The sequence below is a fragment of the Scyliorhinus torazame genome, chromosome 29 (assembly GCF_047496885.1).
Source record: "Scyliorhinus torazame isolate Kashiwa2021f chromosome 29, sScyTor2.1, whole genome shotgun sequence".
Classification (NCBI taxonomy): Eukaryota; Metazoa; Chordata; class Chondrichthyes; order Carcharhiniformes; family Scyliorhinidae; genus Scyliorhinus; species Scyliorhinus torazame.
Genome location: NC_092735.1, coordinates 1,033,634 through 1,059,433, shown reverse-complemented (window position 1 = coordinate 1,059,433; position 25,800 = coordinate 1,033,634). Strand labels below are relative to the sequence as shown.

Sequence of the window (25,800 nt, the reverse complement as noted above, 5' to 3'; positions counted from 1 at the left end):
TATTCGGTTATCAATAGCACTTTGCGAATACTGGAACTCAGCAGAAATTTGCAGTATAAACTCCTCGGGTGCCAAAAAGAATTGTTTTATTTGTAGTCGCTTGATTACAATTTGAAAGTCATTTAAAAGGCAATTCATAGACATTTCGAAGCTTTCAGAGAATTACAGACATTATCTTTCTTTGCTTAGGCAGACAGCTCAAAAGTAACTTTTAAAGGTCAAAGTCTGGCAATGAAACATGAAGAGAGAGAGAAAGCTAATCTTCAGCTAAACTCAAACTCAAAGTCAAAAGTGGACTAACATCACTGACACAGACTGTTAGACTAACAGAACCCCCAAAGACAATTACCTAAAAACTAAACACTAAAACAAAACTGGAGACTAGAATCAAAGGCAAAAAACACTAAACTAACAGAAAGACAACACAGCACAACACCCCCCCAAAGACAATACACCACAGACAACACACTAAAAACTAAACTAAAATGGCGGGGGAAACTTTTCAGTTATACACTTTCATATCTGTCTTAAGTCATCTAATCACACCCCCCAATATAATCCTAATTGGTTTGGGTTAGACTCAAACACATTTGATTTGATGGCAAGCCGTCCATCTTCAATGTGCAACATCAGCTTTTCTGACCTAGCCGTTATCTGCATTGTGAACAATGGGGCCTTCATGTTGCTGTGTATTCAATCCCTTGGCCATGACAATTAGCACAAGACAGTGTCAAATTATCTTGCAACTGTGCTGTTTTAATGTCACACTGTCTTTGAAAATATGCATTTGCCAGAACAACGGACCTCAGTAAAAGTGAATTATGCTGTATAAATGGGTATTTAAAACTGGGGCTCAACAGTTATGCTTAAACAGCTATCTTTTACCTATACTAGTTGTATTTGAAATACTTGGCTTCTACAGTCGGCCCTTTGATAAATCGAAAAATTGAGATATATCAGAAAAGATTAAAATACATCATTAATGCGATAGGATAGGTAAAAGCGCAAAGAATCATTGCAGTTTTAAACAATAAAATGGAATTAACATTGCAACAGGCATGTCAAAATAATTATTATAATTAATAAATTAATCAAATTTGATCACATTGGTAATTAATAATAACTTCATGTAAAATTATTATACAATAAAAGTTGAACATATGATCTAGTAATAAATGGTAAAATGATTATCAAAATGGACATCCTCTGGATTATGCACAAAAGCTTGTTGAAAGGGTTAATTTTCTTACAGAGACAAAAAGAGGCGTATAGCTATGAATGATGCCATTCGCATCTTTAAACTTTTTTTTTGTCACTCAAATGGACTGGGAGTAAAAGTTGGATTGCTGCCAAATTCCCGTTATCAAATTTCTTTGAACAACCTGTTCTTTTGACTTTTAATCAAAGATTGTTGTTTTTTTTTAAACCAGCTTCCACATTGTTTGAAGTTATGCTTAAACAGCTATCTTTTACCTATACTAGTTGTATTTGAAATACTTGGCTTCTACACCTACCCTTCACAAAGCCATGCTGACTATCCCTGATCATATTATTCCTATCCAGATGATTATAAATCTTGTCTCTTATAATCCCCTCCAGAACTTTACCCACTACAGACGTGAGGCTCACCGGTCTATTGTTGCCGGGGTTGTCTCTGCTCCCCTTTTTGAACAAAGGGACCACATTTACTGTCCTCCAGTCCTCTGGCACTATTCCTGCAGCCAATGATGACATAAAAATCAAAGCCAAAGGTCCAGCAATCTCTTCCCTCGCCTCCCTGAGAATCCTAGGATAAATCCCATCAGGTCCCGGGGACTTATCTATTTTCAGCCTGTCCAGAATTGCCAACACCTCTTCCCTACGTACCTCAATGCCATCTATTCTATTAGCCTGGGGCTCAGCATTCTCCTCCACAACATTATCTTTTTCCTGAGTGAATACTGACGAAAAATATTCATTTAGTATCTCGCCTATCTCTTCAGACTCCAACTACAATTTCCCATCCCTGTCCTTGACTGGTCCTACTCTTTCCCTAGTCATTCGCTTATTCCTGACATACCTATAGAAAGCTTTGGGGTTTTCCTTGATCCTTCCTGCCAAATACTTCTCATGTCCCCTCCTTGCTCGTCTTAGCTCTCTCTTTAGATCCTTCCTCGCTACCTTGTAACTATCCATCGCCCCAACCGAAACTTCACACCTCATCTTCACATAGGCCTCCTTCTTCCTCTTAACAAGAGATTCCACTTCCTTGGTAAACTACGGTTCCCTCGCTCGACGCCTTCCTCCCTGTCTGACCGGTACATACTTATCAAGAACACGCAGTAGCTGATCCTTGACCAAGCCCCACTTATCCAGTGTGCCCAACACTTGCAGCCTACTTCTCCACCTTATCCCCCCCAAGTCACGTCTAATGGCATCATAATTGCCCTTCCCCCAGCTATAACTCTTGCCCTGTGGTGTATACTTATCCCTTTCCATCATTAACGTAAACGTCACCGAATTGTGGTCACTGTCCCCAAAGTGCTCTCCTACCTCCAAATCCAACACCTGGCCTGGTTCATTACCCAAAACCAAATCCAACGTGGCCTCGCCTCGTGTTGGCCTGTCAACATATTGTTTCAGGAAACCCTCCTGCACACACTGTACAAAAAACGACCCATCTATTGTACTCGAACTATATCTTTTCCAGTCAATATTTAGAAAGTTAAAGTCTCCCATAATAACTACCCTGTTACTTTCGCTCTTATCCAGAATCATCTTCGCCATCCTTTCCTCTACATCCCTAGAACTATTAGGAGGCCTATAAAAAACTCCCAACAGGGTGACCTCTCCTTTCCTCTTTCTAACTTCAGCCCATACTACCTCGGAAGAAGAGTCCCCATCTAGCATCCTCTCCGCCACCGTAATACTGCTCTTGACTAGCAGAGCCACACCTCCCCCTCTTTTGCCTCCTTCTCTGAGTTTACTAAAACACCTAAACCCCGGAACCTGCAACATCCATTCCTGTCCCTGCTCTATCCATGTCTCCGAAATGGCCACAACATCGAAGTCCCAGGTACCAACCCATGCTGCCAGTTCCCCTACCTTGTTTCGTATACTCCTGGCATTGAAGTAGACACACTTCAAACCACCTACCTGAACACTGGCCCCCTCCTGCGACGTCAAATCTGTGCTCCTGACCTCTATACTCTCATTCTCCCTTACCCTAAAACTACAATCCAGGTTCCCATGCCCCTGCTGCATTAGTTTAAATCCCCCCAAAGAGCACTAACAAATCTCCCCCCCAGGATATTTGTGCCCCTCAGGTTCAGATGTAGACCATCCTGTCTGTAGAGGTCCCACCTTCCCCAGAAAGAGCCCGTTATCCAGAAATCTGAATCCCTCCCGCCTGCACCATCCCTGTAGCCACGTGTTTAAATGCTCTCTCTCCCTATTCCTCATCTCACTATCACGTGGCACGGGCAACAACCCAGAGATAACAACTCTGTTTGTTCTAGTTCTGAGCTTCCATCCTAGCTCCCTGAAAGCCTGCCTGACATCCTTATCCCCTTTCCTACCTATGTCGTTAGTGCCAATGTGGACCACGACTTGCGGCTGCTCCCCCTCCCCCCTAAGGACCCGGAAAACACGATCCGAGACATCACGTACCCTTGCACCTGGGAGGCAACATACCAAACGTGAGTCTCTCACGCTCCCACAAAATCTCCTATCTGTGCCCCTGACTATAGAGTCCCCAATTACTAATGCTCTGCTCCTCTCCCCCCTTCCCTTCTGAGCAACAGGGACAGACTCCGTGCCAGAGGCCCGTACCCCATGGCTTACCCCTGGTAAGTCCCCCCCCCCCACAAGTATCCAAAGCGGTATACTTGTTTCTCAGGGGAACGACCGCAGGGGATCCCTGCACTGACTGCTTTTTCCCAGTCCCTCTTACAGTTACCCACCTATCTCCAATCTTTGGTGTAACTAATTCCCTGAAGCTGCTATCTATGACCCCTTCTGCCTCCCGAATGATCCGAAGTTCTTCCAACTCCAGCTCCAGTTCCCTAACTCGGTCTTGGAGGAGCTGGAGATGGCAGCACTTCCTGCAGGTAAAATCAGCAGGGACACTAACTGCATCCCTCACCTCAAACATCCTGCAGGAGGAACATTGCACTCCCTTCCCTGCCATTCCTCTAACTTTCTACCAAGATCTGGCTAACAACTAAATTAAATTTTTATAAAAAATAATAATAATATAATAAAATATGGTACTTACCTCAGACCAATGGGTTTTATTATTAGGTTAGAGGAGGAGGGCGGGTGGGAGACACTACACGTGTAGTGTCTCGGGTTTCCTCTCCACCAGAATTTATTGGTGAGGGTCTTCCCAGACGTCCGCGGGTCAACTTCCTGTTCCCGCCTAAAAAACTAATTTAAAAAAAAGAAAAATTCTCAGCTCCTGCTGAAATTGACTAACCAGCCAGCTCCACTCCCGCCGAAATCGACTGGCCTGCCCCTGCAAAGACAAGTGCTTTTAAAGGACAGACTTACCTCCCAGCAGCCACTTCCGCACTGCTCCCGCTGAAACTGACTCACCAGCTGTTCTCACGCCGAATTCGACTGGCCTGCCCCTGCAAAGACAAGTGCTTTTAAAGGACAGACTTACCTCCCAGCAACCACTTCCGCACTGCTCCCGCTGAAACTGACTCACCAGCTGTTCTCACGCCGAAATCGACTGGCCTGCCCCTGCAAAGACAAGTGCTTTTAAAGGTTGACTTACCTCCCAGCAGCCACTTCCGCAATGCTCCCGCTGAAACTGACTCACCAGCTGTTCTCACGCCGAAATCGACTGGCCTGCCCCTGCAAAGACAAGTGCTTTTAAAGGACAGACTTACCTCCCAGCAACCACTTCCGCAATGCTCCTGCTGAAACTGACTCACCAGCTGTTCTCACGCCGAAATCGACTGGCCTGCCCCTGCAAAGACAAGTGCTTTTAAAGGTTGACTTACCTCCCAGCAACCACTTCCGCACTGCTCCCGCTGAAACTGACTCACCAGCTGTTCTCACGCCGAAATCGACTGGCCTGCCCCTGCAAAGACAAGTGCTTTTAAAGGACAGACTTACCTCCCAGCAGCCACTTCCGCACTGCTCCCGCTGAAACTGACTCACCAGCTGTTCTCACGCCGAAATCGACTGGCCTGCCCCTGCAAAGACAAGTACTTTTAAAGGACAGACTTACCTCCCAGCAGCCACTTCCGCACTGCTCCCGCTGAAACTGACTCACCAGCTGTTCTCACGCCGAAATCGACTGGCCTGCCCCTGCAAAGACAAGTGCTTTTAAAGGACAGACTTACCTCCCAGCAGCCACTTCCGCACTGCTCCCGCTGAAACTGACTAACCAGCTGTTCTCACGCCGAAATCGACTGGCCTGCCCCTGCAAAGACAAGTGCTTTTAAAGGACAGACTTACCTCCCAGCAACCACTTCCGCACTGCTCCCGCTGAAACTGACTCACCAGCTGTTCTCACGCCGAAATCGACTGGCCTGCCCCTGCAAAGACAAGTGCTTTTAAAGGTTGACTTACCTCCCAGCAACCACTTCCGCAATGCTCCCGCTGAAACTGACTCACCAGCTGTTCTCACGCCGAAATCGACTGGCCTGCCCCTGCAAAGACAAGTGCTTTTAAAGGACAGACTTACCTCCCAGCAACCACTTCCGCAATGCTCCCGCTGAAACTGACTCACCAGTTGTTCTCACGCCGAAATCGACTGGAGGTTGGTGTCGTGGTCCCGCTGATCATGGCCGCAGATGGTGACATTGTCCCAGTACGGAAACGTGGCCCGCAGCCCGTACTGGTCCATCATTCGGTCCATCGCTCGTTGGAACACCGAAACCGCGTTTGTGACGCCAAAAGGGACCCGGAGGAAATGGAAAAGGCGGCTGTCTGCCTCAAACGCCGTGTAGTGGCGGTCCTCCGGGCGGATTGGGAGCTGGTGGTATGCAGACTTCAGATCCACCGTGGAGAACACGCGGTAGTGCGCGATCTGATTGACCCTGTCTGCAATCCGGGGAAGGGGGTGCGCGTCGAGTTGCGTAAACTGGTTAATGGTCTGGCTGTAATCAACCACCATCCGGGACTTTTCCCCGGTCTTGACGATCACCACCTGAGCTCTCCAGGGACTATTGCTGCCTCTGTGACCCCTTCTCGCAAGAGACGTTGGACCTCGGACCTGATGAACGTCCTGTCCTGCAGCTATACCGCCTGCTTCTGGTGGAATTGGCTTACAATCAGCGGTGAGGTTCACAAAGAGGGGGGAGGGTCGATTTTTAGGGTCGCGAGGCTGCATATGGTGAGCGGGGGGCAGGGGCCCCCCGAATTTAAGAGTTAGGCTCCTGAGGTTGCACTGAAAATCGAGTCCTCAGAGGAGAGGAGCGCAGAGGTCTGGGAGCACATATCGTTTAAAATTAGCGTACTCAGCGCCCTGGATCGCTAGGGTTGCGAGTGCACCCTTCGATTTGCACCGAGTGCGACCCAGAGGCGGGGGAGATGGTTTGTTGCGTCGGGAGTATTGGGAGCGAGCAGCGTCTTACCATGTCCGGGTGAATGAAGCTCTCTGTGCTCCCGGAGTCGAAAAGACAAGGTGTCTCGTACCCGTTAACCCGGACGGCCATCATGGAGCTCCGGAGGTGCTTCGTTCGCGACTGGTCCAGGGTGACCGCGCTGAGCTGGGGGTAGCCGGCGGCGTTTCCGGAGGTGCTGGGGTGGCCCCGCGATGGCTGCTGTCCATATCGTTCGTACATCTCGGGCGGTGTAGCAGATGGCGGCCAAAATGGCGGCCCCCATGGATCGCACGTGGCCGGCCGCGTGGGGGAGGATGGCCAAGATGGCGGCCCCTATGAGTTGCACGTGTTGTGCGGAGGCAGAGTCGGCAGACACGCTGCCACCTTGCGGGGTCTGTGAGTCTGTGGATCGGGTCTGTGAGTTCGAGTTTTTAGACCTGGCCAGGCAGACCTTGGCGAAGTGTCCTTTTCGCCCACAGTTACTACAGTTCGCGTTGCGGGCCGGGCAGTGCTGTCGGGGGTGTTGGGACTGGCCGTAAAAATAGCAGGGCAGCCCCCCATGATGGGCGGGCGGCCGCGCGGCACAGGCCTGGGGTAGTCTCTGGTCGGGGGCCCATGAGGGGGTCGCGTGATCGGCAGGGAACGCAGTAAGGCTCTGAAACGTGACCTCCAGAGAGGTAGCTAGTGTTACCGTGTCCTCGAGGTCCTGGGCCCCTTTTTCGAGCAGGCGCTGTCTTACATAGTTCGATCGGACCCCCGCCACGTAAACGTCTCGGACGGCGAGCTCCATGTGCTGAGTGGCCGTAACGGCCTGGTAGTTACAGTTGCGCGCGAGGGCTTTGAGGTCATGTAGGTAGTCATCTAGCGACTCCCGGGGCGCTGGCGGCGAGTGGTGAAGATGTGTCGCACGTAGACCTCGTTCACGGGCCGTGCATACATGCGTTCGAGTAGTGCGAGGGCCTCTGTACAGGACGCGGCGCCATCGGGCTGGACAGAAATACGATGGCTCACCCGTGCGTGGAGAAGACTCAGTTTCTGTTCGTCCGTGACGGATGGCGTAGACGACGCGGCGAGGTCGGCCTTGAAGCATCGAAGCCAGTGCGAAAAAAATTCTCTCGCCTCCGCGGCCTGTGGATCGAGTTCCAGTTAATCAGGTTTGAGGGCTGATTCCATAGTAGTATTTTAAGCTGATTAAATTGATGCGACCATCAATTCACTGAGAGACGCGCTGAGAAGTAAACTGTGGTTTTAATCAGCTTACAACTGAGCCTGTCTGTGACCGGTACAACAGTGAATGTGGCCCCGCAGGTCAGCTGCCTTTATACTTCCTGTAAGGGGTTGAGCCATGGGCGAGCCCGTACTCGCCCCGACATATCCCCCTGTGGGTGAAGCCGTACAATGGCCCATAGGTGGAGCCCACAGGGTTAAACACACAACGTAACACGATACAGCAGTAACATGATATCACAGTGCACTGGTGAATTAACAGTAGTTCCATTCACCACAGCCGTGCTAACGGAGATATCCTCTTTTGGATTAGACACTAAATCCCAGGTGCCTGCTTGGGGGGATCGTAAAGATCCCAGGGCACTATATTGAAAAAGTGCAGGGGAGTGATTCCCAACGTCCCAGCCAATTCATCCTTCAAACAACACCACAAAAAAATTATCTGGGTGATTATCACGTTGCTGTTTGTGGGAGCTTGCTGTGCACACGTTAGCTACCATATCCCCGACGTCACAGCAGTGACTGCAATTCCAAAACAAATAATCTTATTGGCTGTAAAGCCCTTTCACACATCCTGTGGTTGTGGAAATGGTTCTATTAACCTTCAGTTATTTCCTTTTTAACTGTGAATCTTTCCCCCTCAGGCGTCTGCCTTCAATGCCAGCTATCAGGACTCTGGACTCTTTGGGGTTTACACCATCTCTCCGGACGAGTCAGCGGCCGATGTGAGTACAGCCTCACACTATCATTGACTGGGAAGGTTTCAAGCTTTAAAAGGACGAGGTGGGATCTTATTGAAACTTACAGGATACTGCGAGGCCTGGATAGAGTGGACGTGGAGAGAATGTTTCCACTTGTAGGAAAAACTAGAAGCAGAGGACACAATCTCAGACTAAAGGGATGATCCTTTAAAAGAGAGATGAGGAGGAATTTCTCCAGCCAGAGGGTGGTGAATCTGTGGAACTCTTTGCCGCAGAAGCTGTGGAGGCCAAATCACTGAGTGTCTTTAAGACAGAGATAGATAGGTTCTTGATTAATAAGGGGGTCAGGGGTTATGGGGAGAAGGCGGGGGATTGGGGATGAGAAAATATGGCGGAGCAAACTCGATGGGCCGAATGACCTAATTCTGCTCCCATGTCTTTATGGTCTTATGAAGCTGAATTGGCAAATGTGATTGAGCCAAAGGTCTCTGAATGGAAAAGATTGAAAGTCCAGAGGGCAGATGTTAAAGTGAGGAAGGGACCACCCACTTTGCTCAACAATTCCAATTTTGAGTTCTGCTGAAAAAAGAGACGCTGTTGAAGCTTTTTGTCTTCCACTCATCAGGACAGATTCGCAAGGGAACAATTTTTGCTGCATGAGAAGAGGGCGCTGATTGGTCGGCAAGTCGACTCTGATTGTTCAAGGTGTTGTCATGCGAATACCGCCGGGGAACAGTTGTCCCTCAAGTTTTTGTTTAATTGAAAAAAGGCTGAGTGCCTCAATTAAAAAAAAGCTTGCGGGGAGAACCGTTCCCCCTTGTATTCTCCATGGCAACATTTCAACCAATCGGCACCCTGTCTCTCATGCCTATGTCGTTCCCTACATATGACCTGATGTGTGCAAGATGAAAAGCTTCGACAGTATGTATTTTTTTCAGCAGTTCTGTACTTCCAAACAATCATTGCAATTTTTATGATTCTCATTGAATTGAAACTGATTGGGACGCATCCTAAATGGAAATTTGCTTTGATCACATTGGAGCCCGGAGCACATTCCGATCTCCCATATTAGAAAGATGGAGAGGTGCTGGAGGTGGACAAAGATGAGACTGGAACTGAGAAATGTCACCCAGCAGGGACGAGTCAACAGGCTGGGGGCTCTTTCACTAAAGGAAATGCTGACAGGTTACCCGATAGAGCTTTTCAAAATGCGGCAAACGTACCCAGCGGAGACACGGAATATGTTTCCCACTTGTCGGGGACAGAAAGCGGGGCACCATGAATTATATGAGTCACGAATGCATCCCTTGTGAAATTCAGGAGAAACTTCTTTAACCAGAGAGAGTTTAAAATGTGAAACTTGCCACCACAAGGAGTGGTTGAGGTGAATTGGGCCAGTTCAGGGGCGAAATTCTCCGTAATCGGCACGATGTCCGCCAACCGGCGCCAAAAACGGTGCGAATCAGTCCGGCATCGCGCCGCCCCAAAGGTGCGGAATTCTCCGCATTTGACCGGCCGACCCCTAACCTTGAGGGGCTAGGCCCGCGCCGGACTGATTTCCGCCCGCCAGCTGGCGCGGAAATGACATTGCCGGGCGGCGCATGCGCAGTGGAGGGAGTCTCTTCCGCCTCCACCATGGTGAAGACCGTGGCGAAGGCAGAAGGAAAAGACTGCCCCCACGGCACAGGCTCGCCCGCGGATCGGTGGGCCCCGATCGCGGGCCAGGCCACCATGGGGGCCCCCCCCGGGGCCAGATCGCCCTGCACCCCCCCAGGACCCCGGAGCCCGCCCGCGCCGCCTTGTCCCGCCGGTAAGAGAGGTGGTTTAATCTACGCCGGCGGGACAGGCATCCGAGCAGCGGGACTTCGGCCCATCGGGAGAATTCGGCAACCAGCGGGTGCGAGATTCACGCCAGCCCCGGCAATTCTCCGACCTGGCGGGGGATCGGAGAATCCCGCCCCTGAAGACCCCCAGGGAGAGGGGGGATGGAGAGGGGGAGGGAGAGAGGGGGAGGGAGAGAGGGGGGGTGGGAGAGAGGGGGAGGGAGAGAGGGGGGAGGGAGAGAGGGGGAGGGAGAGAGGGGGAGGGAGAGAGGGGGGAGGGAGTGAGGGGGAGGGAGCGAGGGGGAGGGAGAGAGGGGGGAGGGAGAGAGGGGGAGGGAGAGAGGGGGGAGGGAGAGAGGGGGAGGGAGAGAGGGGGAGGGGGCGAGGGGGGAGGGAGTGAGGGGGAGGGAGAGAGGGTGAGGGAGAGAGGGGGGAGGGAGTGAGGGGGAGGGAGAGAGGGGGAGGGAGAGAGGGTGAGGGAGAGAGGGGGAGGGAGCGAGGGGGAGGGAGAGAGGGGGGAGGGAGAGAGGGGGGAGGGAGAGAGGGGGGAGGGAGAGAGGGGAAGGGAGAGAGGGGGAGGGAGAGAGGGGGAGGGAGTGAGGGGGAGGGAGAGAGGGGAGGGAGAGAGGAGCGAGGAGGGAGAGAGGGGGAGGGAGAGGGGGAGAGGGGGGAGGGAGAGAGGGGGAGGGAGAGAGGGGGGTGGGAGAGAGGGGGGAGGGAGATAGGGGAGGGAGAAAGGGGAGGGGGAGAGGGGGGAGGGAGTGAGGGGGAGGGAGAGAGGGGGAGGGAGCGATGGGGAGGGAGAGAGGGGGAGGGAGCGAGGGTGAGGGAAAGAGGGGGAGGGAGAGAGGGGGAGGGAGCGAGGGGGAGGGAGCGAGGGGGAGGGAGAGAGGGGGGAGGGAGAGAGGGGGAGAGAGAGAGGGGGAGGGAGAGAGGGGAGGGAGAGAGGGGGAGGGAGAGAGGGGGGAAGGGAGAGAGGGGGAGGGAGAGAGGGGGGTGGGAGAGAGGGGGGAGGGAGAGAGGGGAGGGAGAAAGGGGGAGGGGGAGAGGGGGGAGGGAGTGAGGGGGAGGGAGAGAGGGGGAGGGTGCGAGGGGGAGGGAGCGAGGGGGAGGGAGCGAGGGTGAGGGAGCGAGGGGGAGGGAGCGAGGGGGAGGGAGCGAGGGTGGAGGGAGAGAGGGGGAGGGAGAGAGGGGGAGGGAGAGAGGGGGAGGGAGAGAGGGGGAGGGAGAGAGGGGAGGGAGAGATGGGGAGGGAGAGAGGGGGGAAGGGAGAGAGGGGGAGGGAGAGAGGGGGAGGGAGAGAGAGGGGGAGGGAGAGAGGGGGAGGGGGAGAGGGGGGAAGGGAGAGAGGGGGAGGGAGAGAGGGTGAGGGAGTTAGGGTGAGGGAGAGAGGGGGAGGGAGAGAGGGGGAGGGAGCGAGGGTGGAGGGAGAGAGGGGGGAGGGAGAGGGGGAGGGAGAGAGGGGGGAGGGAGAGAGGGGAGGGAGAGAGGGGGGAGGGAGAGAGGGGAAGGGAGAGAGGGGGAAGGGAGAGAGGGGGAGGGAGAGAGGGGGTGGGAGAGAGGGGGGAGGGAGAGAGGGGGGAGGGAGAGAGGGGGAGGGAGAGAGGGGGAGGGAGAGAGGGGGGAAGGGAGAGAGGGGGAGGGGGAGGGAGAGAGGGGGGAGGGAGAGAGGGGGGAGGGAGTTAGGGTGAGGGAGAGAGGGGGAGGGGGAGAGGGGGAGGGAGAGAGGGGGAGGGAGAGAGGGGGAGGGAGAGAGGGGGAGGGGGAGAGGGGGGAGGGAGAGAGGGGGAGGGAGAGAGGGGGGAAGGGGAGGGAGAGAGGGGGAGGGGTAGAAGGGGAGGGAGAGAGGGGGAGGGAGAGAGGGGGAGGGAGAGAAGGAGGGAGGGAGGGGGGGAGGGAGAGATGGGGGAGGATAGGGGGAGGGAGAGAGGGGGAGGGAGAGAGGGGGGAGGGAGGGGGGGAGGGAGAGATGGATGGGGAGGGAGAGAGGGGGAGGGAGAGAGGGGGGATGGGGAGGGAGTGAGGGGGGATGGGGAGGGAGAGAGGGGGAGGGAGAGAGGGGGGAGGGAGAGAGGGGGGAGGGAGAGAGGGGGAGGGAGAGGTGGGAAGGGAGAGAGGGGGAGGGGGAGAGGGGGGAAGGGAGAGAGGGGGAGGGAGAGAGGGGGAGGGAGAGAGGGGGGAGGGAGTTAGGGTGAGGGAGAGAGGGGGAGAGGGGGAGGGAGAGAGGGGGAGGGAGAGAGGGGGAGGGAGAGAGGGGGAGGAGGAGAGGGGGGAGGGAGAGGGGGGAGGGAGAGAGGGGGAGGGAGAGAGGGGGGAAGGGGAGGGAGAGAGGGGGGAGGGGTAGAAGGGGAGGGAGAGAGGGGGGAGGGAGAGAAGGAGGGAGGGAGGGGGGAGGGAGAGAGGGGGGAGGATAGGGGGAGGGAGAGAGGGGGAGGGAGAGAGGGGGGAGGGAGGGGGGGAGGGAGAGATGGATGGGGAGGGAGAGAGGGGGAGGGAGAGAGGGGGGATGGGGAGGGAGAGAGGGGGGATGGGGAGGGAGAGAGGGGGAGGGAGGGAGTGAGGGGAGGGAGAGAAGGAGGGAGAGGCGGTGGGAGGGAGGGGGGAAGGGGAGGAGAGAGGGGGAGGGAGAGAGGGGGAGGAGAGAGGGAGGCGGGAGAGAGGGGGGAGGGGAGAGAGGGGGGAGGGAGAGAGGGAGTGGGAGAGAAGGAGGGAGGATGGGGAAGGAGAGAGGAGGGAGGGAGAGAGGGGGGAGGGACGGAGAAGGAGGGGGAGAGGGGAGGGAGGGGAGGGAGGGGGAGGGAGGGGAGGGAGGGGGAGGGAGGGAGGGACGGGGAGGGAGGGAGAGAGGAGGGAGGGGAGGGAGGGAGAGAGGGGAGAGGGACGGGGAGGGAGGGGGAGGGAGGGAGAGGGGGGAGGGACGGGGAGGGAGGGGGAGGGAGAGGGGGGAGGGACGGGGAGGGAGAGAGGGGGAGGGACGGGGAGGGAGGGGGAGGGAGGGGGAGGGAGGGGAGGGAGGGAGTGAGGGGAGAGGGGGGAGGGACGGGGAGGGAGGGGGAGGGAGGGAGAGAGGGGAGAGGGAGGGGGAGGAAGGGAGAGGGAGGGACGGGGAGGGACGGGGAGGGAGGGGCTGTTTTAGTGTTTCTTGCCTGAGCGGTGTTCTGATGGAATTCAGGGATGTTGTGCAAGCGACCAGAATTGTAGAAACTGCAGACCCCGGGAGGAGGCAGGTGAGAGTGAGGAGAGGCGGAATGAGGCAGTGTTGCTGGAATCTGCGATCAACACAGTTCCTGCTTACTACCCAGAGATCTTTGGTCTGACAAATGTTTCAACGAATGTTAGTGGGAGGCAGGTTTGAGCTTTGTGTAGGTTCAATGTCGGGTTGAATAAATCACTTGTTCTGCTGATCACTGCCAATTTGATGTTCCAGGTTATCAATGCAGCTGTATCTCATGTCAAGCAAGTGGCTGAAGGCAAGATTGCTGAGGAAGACATAGAGAGAGGGAAGTAAGTACGGGGCAGCTCATTCCCAGTATCTGCTACAAGAGTGGAACACACTGTCATTGCTGCTCTCCTCAACTCACGCATTTTGTGTTCAGATTAAGAATGAGTTAGTGACAGTGTGGTAAGCCACTGTGTTCTGATATTAGAGGTTGTACGGTAAAACCTGCACAACACCTGGGGTTCACCTGGGCCCCTGCATGCTAGCTCCGCCCAGGAGGCGGGGTATAAATATGCGTGGCCTCCAGCTCGCAGCCATTTCGTCAGCTGCTGTGGGAGGCCACACATCTGATACGAATAAAGCCTCAGTTTGGATTCAACTTCGTCTCCAGTCAAATTGATCGTGCCTCAGGCAGTTCCAGCAGACTGGTGTCTCAGTCACTGGAGAACTACCACCGTGGGGCCTTCACAAGATCCTCCAAATCCGGAGCCAGTAAACGGGGTCCAATAGCAGCATCCTTTCCCACACCAAAAGGTTCAACATCGAGATGCTAGTCACTCAAAGCCGGCTCCACTGGGTGGGTGGGACACCACTGTCCGTATCCTTGATACCGGACTCCCGAAGTCACTGCTCCACTCGGAACTCAGTCGCGGCAGGAAACTCCCAGGGAGGAAGCGGAAGCTCTAGGGAATGTCCTCAAAGCATCCCTGAAGAGGCTAAATTCCCTTGCTGACTCATGGGAGATCCTGGCTTGTGACCGACCCTAATCATAGAATCAGAATTTACAGTGCAGAAAGAGGCCATTCAGCCCATCGAGTCTGCACCGGCTCTTGGAAAGAGAACCCGACCCAAGGTCGACACCTCCATCCAATCCCCATAACCCAGTAACCCCACCCAACACTAAGGGCAATTTTGGACATTAAGGGCAATTTATCATGGCCAATCCACCTAACCTGCACATCTTTGGACTGTGGGAGGAAACCGGAGCACCCGGAGGAAACCCACGCACACATGGGGAGGACGTGCAGACTCCGCACAGACAGTGACCCAGCGGGGAATCGACCTGGGACCCTGGAGCTGTGAAGCAATTGTGCTAACCACTGTGCTACCGTGCTGCTAATGGAGAAGGCTCCCTCGGGAAAGCACCAAAGAAATCGGGAGACTTTGTTGGGAACGTGCGGAGGCGAAGGGATTGGAGTGAGCGCACAAACCCCTAAAGAACCCATCGAGGCAATCCTTGCAGCACCGCCTGTCCGCACGTGGCAGAGTCTGCATTGGGTTTATCAGCCGTCTCCCAACCCAGCAAACCAGCAGGAAGCAAATCACTCTCCATCCCGAGGGACTGCCGTATCTGCTCAGGCAGATTCAATCCCCTCACCTGGGCTCTGAAGCTGGGTTCCATCCCTTCCTCTGGCAGTAATCATGCGCAGTGGATGCAGAGTTTTACTTCTAGAGAATGACATTCATTCTGCCGATATTATTTTTCTCCCTCACCTCCCAGGAATCAGTTGGCAGCTCGCAGTCTGATGGGAATGGAGACACTTGCTGCATTGCTGGAGGAGGTGGGGTCGCAGGTCCTTGTTACCGGCACCTACATCTCCCCTGCATCGGCTGTGGAGCAGATCAAAGAGATTACTAAACAGGATGTTGTAAAAGTGAGTATTTACTGTGACAGGAACATTAATGTGAGCCCCTCCGAGTGTTCCTCGGGGAATAAAGGGGGCGGGCGAGGAGACGTGGGGGAGGGGGGCTGGGGGTGGGGGGGACTGGGGGGGCTGGGGGAGGGGGGGCTGGGGTAGTAGGAGGGGGGCTGGGGGAGTGGACGGAGGGTCAGGGGGGCTGGGGGAGGGAAGGAGGGGGGGCTTGGGGAGGGGAGGGAGGGAAGGGCTGGGGAGGGAGGGAGGTGGGCTGGGGGAGGGGAGGGAGGGTCGGGGGGGCTGGGGTCGGAGGGGGGTGTCGTATTGGGTGTTCCGCTATACAAACAAACCAACACGGTTGTAGATGGTACAACTCTGTTTTATTATTCTGGATAACAACAACTGTAAACTTCTGGCTGTTGTTCGTACTTCACCAGTTAACCTGTGGACCCGGCCCTTGCACTATCTTAGAGAGGCACTCAGCACATGGTGTATGTCTGAGTGGCGCGCTGTGAGCTCTGTGCCCTGAGCTGTCTCCTGCTGGAATGAGCGGGATCTGTGGTGTTCCCTGTTTTATAGTGCGTGTGCTCTCACTTGTGATTGGCTGTGGTGTTGTGTGTGTGTTGATTGGTCCGTTGATCTGTCCATCAGCGTGTGTGTGTGATTGCACCATAATATGTTAATATGGATATCATGACATCCCCCCTTTTTACAAGAATATGTGCCTATATGGTAATAAATATTGGTGTGTACTGAGTGCAGCTGAGTATGTGTGTGCAATATCTACAACATGAGGCTAAATTATATACAGAAGAAGGTGTCAGGTGCAACAGAGCAACGAGGTTGTACCACGAACAAAACAAGTGCAATCATCAAATATCGAAAGAGAACTCCTGGAACGACAAAAAGAGAAACACGTTAACATTATTGCACAACAATTCAGTGAGTCCAATGTGCAAAGAGGCTCATTAGTCCAGCCTAGTAGGTGGGCGACGGATTCGGGTTGACCACCTCAAGGGTGGGTTAGGATCCACCGGCTGAGGAATGGGCCTGGCCACGGGCGATAGAGGAAGAGGCAGAGTGGCAGGAAGCTCCACACATCAGGGACAACAGGAGGACGTGGCACCGGTGCATGATCTCGTAGCGAGCGCGGAAGCAGCTGAAGGGCCCGCCGATTATGCCCGCGAATGGAGCCATCAGGCATACGAACCAGGAACGAGCGGGGAGCCACTTGGCGAAGAACTTCAGCAGTTGCCGACCAGCCACCCTCTGGTAGGTGGATGCGGACGTTGTCTCCAGGCGCCAGGGCAGGAAGATCAGTTGCCCGAGTGTCATGTGCCACCTTCTGCTGAGCACGCTGCTGTCGCATCCTTTGCAATACTGGAGCATGGTCGGGTTTGGGAACATAAATGGACAGTACAGTGGTCCTGAGGGCGCGACCCATCAACAGCTGGGCTGGTGAGAGGCCTGTGGACAGTGGGGCCGAGCGATAGGCCAGCAGGGCTAAACAGAAGTCAGGTCCGGCATCAGCAGCCTTGCAGAGGAGCCGCTTCACGATGTGGACGCCCTTTTCCGCCTGGCCATTCGACTGGGGATGCAAAGGGCTGGACGTCACGTGTGTGAAGCCGTATGAAGCGGCAAAAGAAGACCATTCTTGGCTCGCAAAGCAAGGCCCATTGTCCGACATGACGGTGAGCGGAATGCCATGGCGAGCGAAGGTTTCCTTGCATGCTCTGATTACAGCTGATGACGTCATGTCGTGCAGGCGTATGACCTCCAGATAATTGGAAAAATAGTCAATTATGATGATGTAGTCCCTGCCGAGCGCATGAAAGAGGTCCACACCCACCTTCGCCCAGGGGGACGTGACCAACTCATGGGGTTGAAGGGACTCAGGGGGTTGCGCCGGCTGAAACCTTTGGCAGGCGGGGCAGTTGAGCACCATGTCGTCGCTGATGCCCGGCCAGTACACAGCTTCTCGGGCCCTCCGCCTGCACTTCTCGACCCCGAGATGGCCTTCGTGTAGTTGGTCGAGGACAAGCCAGTGCATGCTGTGTGGGATCACAATCCGGTCCAACTTCAAGAGGACACCATCAATGACGGCCAAGTCGTCCCGGACGTTGTAGAATTGTGGGCACTGCCCCTTGAGCCACCCTTCCGTCATGTGGTGCATCACACGTTGTAGAAGGCAGTCAGCCGCAGTCTCACGGCGAATACGGGCCAGACTTGCATCAGTAGCTGGCAGATTGGCTGATGTGAAGGCCACCTGCGCTTCGACCTGACAGACGAACCCCCCCGAGTCGGGCCGTGTGCTTACTGCTCTGGACAGGGCATCCGCGATGATGAGGTCCTTTCCCGGGGTGTAGACCAGGAAGTAGTACCTCCGGGGCTTGAGCAGAATGCGCTGGAGGCGAGGGGTCATCTCATTGAGGTCCTTTTGTATGATGCCGACCAGGGGGCGATGGTCGGTTTCCACGGTGAACTGAGGGAGACCATACACATAGTCGTGGAATTTATCTATGCCGGTTAACAAACCCAGGCACTCCTTCTCAATCTGCGCATAGCGCTGTTCTGTGGGGGTCATGGCCTGCGAGGCATAGGCGACCGGGGCCCATGATGCAGTGTCGTCCCGTTGCAGGAGTACCGCCCCAATGCCGGACTGGCTGGCATCAGTCGAGATCTTTGTATCTCGAGTAGCGTCGAAGAACGCCAATACCGGGGCGGTGGTGAGCTTGACCTTGAGCTCCTCCCATTCCTTCTGGTGTGCGGGCAGCCACTGGAACTCCGTGGACTTCTTGACCAGGTGGCGAAGAGCCGTTGTGTGCGAGGCAAGGTTGGGAATAAGCTTCCCCAGGAAGTTGACCATCCCGAGAAAGCGCAGCACTGCCTTCTTGTCTTCCGGCTGTGGCATGGCTGCAATAGCTGTCACTTTGTCTGCATCTGGCCGCACCCCTGTCCGGGATATGTGGTCCTCCAGAAACTTTAGCTCAGTTTGGCCAAAAGAACACTTGGCTCGGTTGAGGCGCAGGCCGTGTTCTCGTATCCAAGCAAAGACGCGCTGGAGACGACTGATGTGCACCTGTGATGTGGTGGACCAGGTGATGACGTCGTCCACGTAGATGCGCACCCCTTCGATGCCCTCCATCATCTGTTCCATGATGTGATGAAACACCTCGGATGCCGAGATGATGCCAAACGGCATCCTATTGTAGCAGTATCTGCCAAAGGGAGTGTTGAAGGTGCACAGCTTCCTGCTGGACTGATCCAGTTGAATCTGCCAAAAACCCTTTGAGGCATCAAGCTTTGTAAAAATTTTAGCCCGGGCCATTTCGCTCGTGATCTCTTCCCGTTTGGGTATGGGGTAGTGTTCCCTCATGATGTTGTTGTTCAGGTCTTTCGGGTCGATGCAGATCCGGAGTTCACCGGAGGGCTTTTTTACACACACCATGGAGCTGACCCATGGCGTGGGCTCCGTGACCCGGGAAAGCACTCCTTGGTCCTGGAGATCCTGCAGCTGCTGTTTGAGGCGGTCCTTGAGTGGTGCTGGGACTCTACGAGGTGCGTGAATGACCGGGGTGGCGTCCGGTTTGAGCCGTATTCTGTAAGTGTAGGGCAGTGTGCCCATGCCCTCGAAAACCTCCTGGTTGTGGGCGAGGAGTGAGTGGAGCTGCGCCCTAAAGTCTGCATCCGGGAAATCGGACGTGCCTTCTGGAGACAGAGTGTGTACCCGCTGAACGAGGTGGAGAACCTTGCACACCTGTGCGCCGAGCAGAGAGCCCTTCGAGGATCCAACTATCTCAAAAGGCAGTGTGGCTGTGTATGCATTGTGTGTAACCTCGAGCTGGCAGGATCCCATGGCCGGGATAACATTACCGTTGTAATCGACCAACTGACAGCGAGACGGCCGAATCGGTGGTCTGACCTTCAAGGCGCAGAAGGCTGACCATGCTATAAGGTTGGCGGAGGCACCAGTGTCTAAACGGAATGTGATTGGTGATCGGTTGACCGTTAGGGTGGCACACCATTCATCGCCCGGATTAATGCTGTGCACTGGCACCGACTGGTGGGTCCTACTTGGGGACATCTGATTTCTGTCTATTACCGCAACGCGGAAGACTTCCCGGTCGTCGGTATCACCGGTCTGTACGTCGTCAGGGTATGACTCGGTGTATGGAGGCTGAATGGTCCGCACGTCCCTGCGAGGCTCGTGGAATTGGGGAGCGTTGGCAGGTTGAGCTGCTCGACAGCAGGCAGCGTAGTGGCCCATCTTGCCACAGCGGAGGCATTGTCGAGTTTTGGCTGGACATTGATGCTTTAAGTGTGCGGATCCACAGTTGCCGCACGTCGTTATGTCATGGCATTCGTTGCGCAACCGCGCATGCGTAGTTCGGTCCTGCGTAGAGCGCGCCTGCGCGTCACGTCCCTCTGCGTCGACATCTACAAGCGTGGGAGGTCTCGGAAAGCGCGCAAAATGGCCACCCTCATCCGGGCCGCGGGCCGGGAGGAACTCAATCGACTGGACCCGCTCGGCCTTGTAGAGTCCCTGCCGTGCCGATTCGGCCGCCTGGAATTGGGAGTACCGGCTGGTCGCGTTTTCCTGGAGGACAGAGGTTTCGATGGCGGTGGCTAGGGTGAGGAGCTGCTGGCGTAGGGTGCCCGAGGTAACCCCAAAAACTATCTGGTCCCGAATCATGGAATTGGAGGTGGCCTCATAGCCGCAGGACTGCGCGAGGATACGGAGGTGGGTCAAAAACGATTGGAAAGGCTCATCCTTACCCTGCAGGCGCTGCTGGAAGAGGTACCTCTCGAAACTCTCATTCACCTCGACGCTGAAGTGTTGCTCGAGTTTTAGAAGGACCGTCTTGTACTTCGTCTTGTCCTCGCCTTCCGCGAACACCAGGGAGTTATAGATGTGGATGGCGTGTTGCCCTGCCGTGGAGAGGAGGAGGGCGATATTCCCGGTGTCCGATGCATTCTCCCTGTCTGTGGCTTCTAGGAAGAGTTGGAAACGCTGTTTAAACAGCTTCCAGTTGACGCCGAGGTTTCCAGCGATTTGGAGCGGCTGCGGCGGGCTGATGGTGTCCATGGCGCAGGATGGCGGATGGCTAAAGAGGTGCAGGTAGGTCTCACAGTTGCTGGGTTCCAATCCTGGTACTATGTCGGTTGTAGATGGTACAACTCTGTTTTATTATTCTGGATAACAACAACTGTAAACTTCTGGCTGTAGAACATAGAACATTACAGCGCAGTACAGGCCCTTCGGCCCTCGATGCTGCGCCGACCTGTGAAACCACTCTAAAGTCCATCTACACTATTCCCTTATCGTCCATATGTCTATCCAATGACCATTTGAATGTCCTTAGTGTTGGCGAGTCCACTACTGTTGCAGGCAGGGCATTCCACACCCTTACTACTCTCTGAGTAAAGAACCTACCTCTGACATCTGTCTTATATCTATCTCCCCTCAATTTAAAGCTATGTCCCCCCGTGCTAGACATCACCATCCAAGGAAAAAGGCTCTCACTCCATCCTATCCAATCCTCTGAGCATCTTGTACGCCTCAATTAAGTCACCTCTTAACCTTCTTCTCTCTAACGAAAACAGCCTCAAGTCCCTCAGCCTTTCCTCATAAGATCTTCCCTCCATACCAGGCAACATTCTGGTAAATCTCCTCTGCACCCTTTCAAATGCTTCCACATCCTTCCTATAATTCGGCGACCAGAATTGCACGCAATACTCCAAATGCGGCCGCACCAGAGTGTTGTATAGCTGCAACATGACCTCATGGCTCCGAAACTCAATCCCTCTACCAATAAAAGCTAACACACCGTACGCCTTCTTAACAACCCTCTCAACCTGGGTGGCAACTTTCAGGGATCTATGCACATGAACACCGAGATCTCTCTGCTCATCCACACTGCCAAGAATCTTACCATTAGCCCAGTACTCTGTCTTCCTGTTATTCCTTCCAAAATGAATCACCTCACACTTTTCTGCGGTTCATACTTCACCAGCTAACCTGTGGACCCAGCCCTAACACTATCTTAGAGAGGCACTCAGCACATGGTGTATGTCTGAGTGGCGCGCTGTGAGCTCTGTGCCCTGAGCTGTCTCCTGCTGGAATGAGCGGGAACTGTGGTGTTCCCTGTTTTATAGTGCGTGTGCTCTCACTGGTGATTGGCTGTGATGTTGTGTGTGTGTTGATTGGTCCGTCGATCTGTCCATCAGTGTGTGTGTGTGATTGCACCATGATGTTTATATTGATATCATGACGGGGGGGGTGGCTGGGGGAGGGGGGGCTGGGGGAGGGGAGGGAGGGGACGGGGGGCTGGGGGAGGGGAGGGAGGGACGGGGGGCTGGGGGAGGGGAGGGAGGGACGGGGGGCTGGGGGAGGGGGGGTGGGGGAAGGGAGGGAGGGACAGGGGGCTGGGGGAGGGGAGGGAGGGACGGGGGGCTGGGGGAGGGGAGGGAGGGACGGGGGGCTGGGGGAGGGGAGGGAGGGACCGGGGGCGGGGGAGGGGAGGGAGGGACGGGGGGCTGGGGGAGGGGAGGGAGGGGACAGGGGGCTGGGGGAGGGGAGGGAGGGACGGGGGGCTGGGGGAGGGGACGGGGGGCTGGGGAGGGGAGGGAGGGACGGGGGGCTGGGGGAGGGGAGGGAGGGACGGGGGGCTGGGGAGGGGAGGGAGGGACGGGGGGCTGGGGGGAGGGGAGGGAGGGACGGGGGGCTGGGGAGGGGAGGGAGGGAGGGACAGGGGGCTGGGGGAGGGGGGGGTGGGCAGGATGGGGAGGGGGGGCTGGGGGAGGGGAGGGAGGGAAGGGCTGGGGGAGGGAGGGAGGGACAGGGGGCTGGGGGAGGGGAGGGAGGGACGGGGGCTGGGGGAGGGGAGGGAGGGACGGGGGGCTGGGGGAGGGGAGGGAGGGACGGGGGGCTGGGGGAGGGGAGGAGGGACGGGGGGCTGGGGGAGGGGAGGGAGGGACGGGGGGCTGGGAAGGGGGGGTGGGGGAGGGGAGGGAGGGACAGGGGGCTGGGGAGGGGAAGGAGGGACGGGGGGCTGGGGGAGGGGAAGGAGGGACGGGGGGCTGGGGGAGGGGAGGGAGGGACGGGGGGCTGGGGGAGGGGAGGGAGGGACCGGGGGCTGGGGGAGGGGAGGGTGGGACGGGGGGCTGGGGGAGGGGGAGGGAAGGGACAGGGGGCTGGGGGAGGGGAGGGAGGGACGGGGGGCTGGGGGACGGGAGGGGGGGACGGGGGGCTGGGGGAGGGGAGGGAGGGACGGGGGGCTGGGGGAGGGGAGGGAGGGACGGGGGGCTGGGGGAGGGGAGGGAGGGACGGGGGGCTGGGGAGGGGAGGGAGGGAGGGACGGGGGGCTGGGGGAGGGGGGGTGGGCAGGATGGGGAGGGGGGGCTGGGGGAGGGGGGGGAGGGGGGGCTGGGGGAGGGGGGGAGGGAAGGGCTGGGGCGGGAGGGAGGGACAGGGGGCTGGGGGAGGGGAGGGAGGGACAGGGGGCTGGGGGAGGGGAGGGAGGGACGGGGGGCTGGGGGAGGGGTGGGAGGGACGGGGGGCTGGGGAGGGGAGGGAGGGACGGGGGGCTGGGGGAGGGGAGGGAGGGACGGGGGGCTGGGGGAGGGGGGTGGGCAGGATGGGGAGGGGGGGCTGGGGAAGGGGGGGTGGGCAGGATGGGGGCGGGGGGGGCTGGGGGAGGGGAGGGAGGGACAGGGGGCTGGGGGAGGGGAGGGAGGGACGGGGGGCTGGGGGAGGGGAGGGAGGGACGGGGGGCTGGGGGAGGGGAGGGAGGGACGGGGGGCTGGGGGAGGGGAGGGAGGGACGGGGGGCTGGGGGAGGGGGGTGGGCAGGATGGGGAGGGGGGGCTGGGGAAGGGGGGTGGGCAGGATGGGGGAGGGGGGGCTGGGGAAGGGGGGCTGGGAGTGGGGGGCAGGAGGGGGAGGGGGGGCTGGGGAAGGGGGGTGGGCAGGATGGGGGAGGGGGGCTGGGGGAGGGGAGGGAGGGACGGGGGGCTGGGGGAGGGGAGGGAGGGACGGGGGGCTGGGGGGAGGGGGGTGGGCAGGATGGGGAGGGGGGGCTGGGGAAGGGGGGTGGGCAGGATGGGGGAGGGGGGGCTGGGGAAGGGGGGCTGGGAGTGGGGGGCAGGAGGGGGAGGGGGGCTGGGGAAGGGGGGTGGGCAGAATGGGGGAGGGGGGGTGGGGGAGGGGAGGGAGGGACAGGGGGCTGGGGAGGGGAAGGAGGGACGGGGGCTGGGGGAGGGGAGGGAGGGGACGGGGGGCTGGGGGAGGGGAGGGAGGGACCGGGGGCTGGGGGAGGGGAGGGTGGGACGGGGGGCTGGGGGAGGGGAGGGAAGGGACAGGGGGCTGGGGGAGGGGAGGGACGGGGGGCTGGGGGAGGGGAGGGGGGGACGGGGGGCTGGGGGAGGGGAGGGAGGGACGGGGGGCTGGGGGAGGGGAGGGAGGGACGGGGGGCTGGGGGAGGGGAGGGAGGGACGGGGGGCTGGGGAGGGGAGGGAGGGAGGGACGGGGGCTGGGGGAGGGGGGGTGGGCAGGATGGGGAGGGGGGGCTGGGGGAGGGGGGGGGAGGGAAGGGCTGGGGGAGGGAGGGAGGGACAGGGGGCTGGGGGAGGGGAGGGAGGGACAGGGGGCTGGGGGAGGGGAGGGAGGGACGGGGGGCTGGGGGAGGGGAGGGAGGGACGGTGGGGCTGGGGGAGGGGAGGGAGGGACGGGGGGCTGGGGAGGGGAGGGAGGGACGGGGGGGCTGGGGGAGGGGAGGGAGGGACGGGGGGCTGGGGCAGGGGAGGGAGGGACGGGGGGCTGGGGGAGGGGGGTGGGCAGGATGGGGAGGGGGGGCTGGGGAAGGGGGGTGGGCAGGATGGGGGAGGGGGGGCTGGGGAAGGGGGGGCTGGGAGTGGGGGGCAGGAGGGGGAGGGGGGGCTGGGGAAGGGGGGTGGGCAGGATGGGGAGGGGGGGCTGGGGGAGGGGAGGGAGGGACGGGGGGCTGGGGGAGGGGAGGGAGGGACGGGGGGGCTGGGGGAGGGGGGTGGGCAGGATGGGGAGGGGGGGCTGGGGAAGGGGGGTGGGCAGGATGGGGAGGGGGGGCTGGGGAAGGGGGGCTGGGAGTGGGGGGCAGGAGGGGGAGGGGGGGGCTGGGGAAGGGGGGTGGGCAGGATGGGGAGGGGGGGTGGGGGAGGGGAGGGAGGGACAGGGGGCTGGGGGAGGGGAAGGAGGGACGGGGGGCTGGGGGAGGGGAGGGAGGGACGGGGGGCTGGGGAGGGGAGGGAGGGACCGGGGGCTGGGGGAGGGGAGGGTGGGACGGGGGGCTGGGGGAGGGGAGGGAAGGGACAGGGGGCTGGGGGAGGGGAGGGAGGGACGGGGGGCTGGGGAGGGGAGGGAGGGAGGGACGGGGGGCTGGGGGAGGGGGGGTGGGCAGGAAGGGGAGGGGGGGCTGGGGGAGGGGGGGAGGGAAGGGCTGGGGGAGGGAGGGACAGGGGGCTGGGGGAGGGGAGGGAGGGACAGGGGGCTGGGGAGGGGAGGGAGGGACGGGGGGCTGGGGGAGGGGAGGGAGGGACGGGGGGCTGGGGGAGGGGAGGGAGGGACGGGGGGCTGGGGGAGGGGAGGGAGGGACCGGGGGCTGGGGGAGGGGGGTGGGCAGGATGGGGAGGGGGGCTGGGGAAGGGGGGTGGGCAGGATGGGGGAGGGGGGGCTGGGGAAGGGGGGCTGGGAGTGGGGGGCAGGAGGGGGAGGGGGGGCTGGGGAAGGGGGGTGGGGAGGGAGGGACGGGGGGCTGGGGGAGGGGGGTGGGCAGGATGGGGGAGGGGGGGCTGGGGAAGGGGGGCTGGGAGTGGGGGGCGGGAGGGGAATCTGGCGCTGGGCTCTGCCAACCCTCAATCTCTCTGTCTCTCTGATCACAGGCGGCCAAGATGTTTGCTTCAGGCAGCAAGTCCATGGCAGCCAGTGGCAGACTCAGAAACACGCCTTTCCTGGACCAACTTTAATCACACAAGCCTCCGCACTCAGCCGCTGTTGCAATGCTAAAATCTTTCAAAGGCTACCGATGGGGGTTTATTGCCCCACCAATGACGGGGGGCATTGTTTAATATTGATAGTTACATGTTGACCGCACAATTTTGTTTTTTGAAGGACTCTCTGGTTTTCACTTTCCTGTGTATCTCAAATTATATTACTGCCAAAATAAAAGAACAGTTTTATATCATTGACTTATTGAAGTGAGCAGCAAAGAGAGGGGAATGCGAAAGAGAAAATGCTGGAAAATCTCAGCAAGTCTGGCAGCATCTGTAGGGAGAGAAAAGAGCTAAGGTTGCGAGTCCGATGACTCTGTCAAAGCTAACAGACAGAGAAAGTGCGAAATGTTTATACTGTGGAGTGACGATCCGGGGGTTTTAAAGCGCGGGAGAGGAGCCGGAGATTTAA

At 58.0% G+C, this 25,800-nt stretch overlaps 1 protein-coding gene across 1 annotated transcript in view; it reads left to right on the top strand.

Moving 5' to 3' along the window:
• LOC140403809 (cytochrome b-c1 complex subunit 2, mitochondrial-like) overlaps window positions 1-25,577 on the top strand; it is a 168,019-nt gene extending 142,442 nt beyond the window's left edge. The window contains exons 11-14 of the mRNA XM_072491965.1: window positions 8,411-8,491; window positions 13,718-13,794; window positions 15,231-15,384; window positions 25,281-25,577. Coding sequence (XP_072348066.1) covers window positions 8,411-8,491; window positions 13,718-13,794; window positions 15,231-15,384; window positions 25,281-25,364 — 396 coding nt within the window. The 3' untranslated portion in view covers window positions 25,365-25,577. The remainder of the gene's footprint in view (window positions 1-8,410; window positions 8,492-13,717; window positions 13,795-15,230; window positions 15,385-25,280) is intronic.
• Window positions 25,578-25,800: the final 223 nt, after the last annotated feature.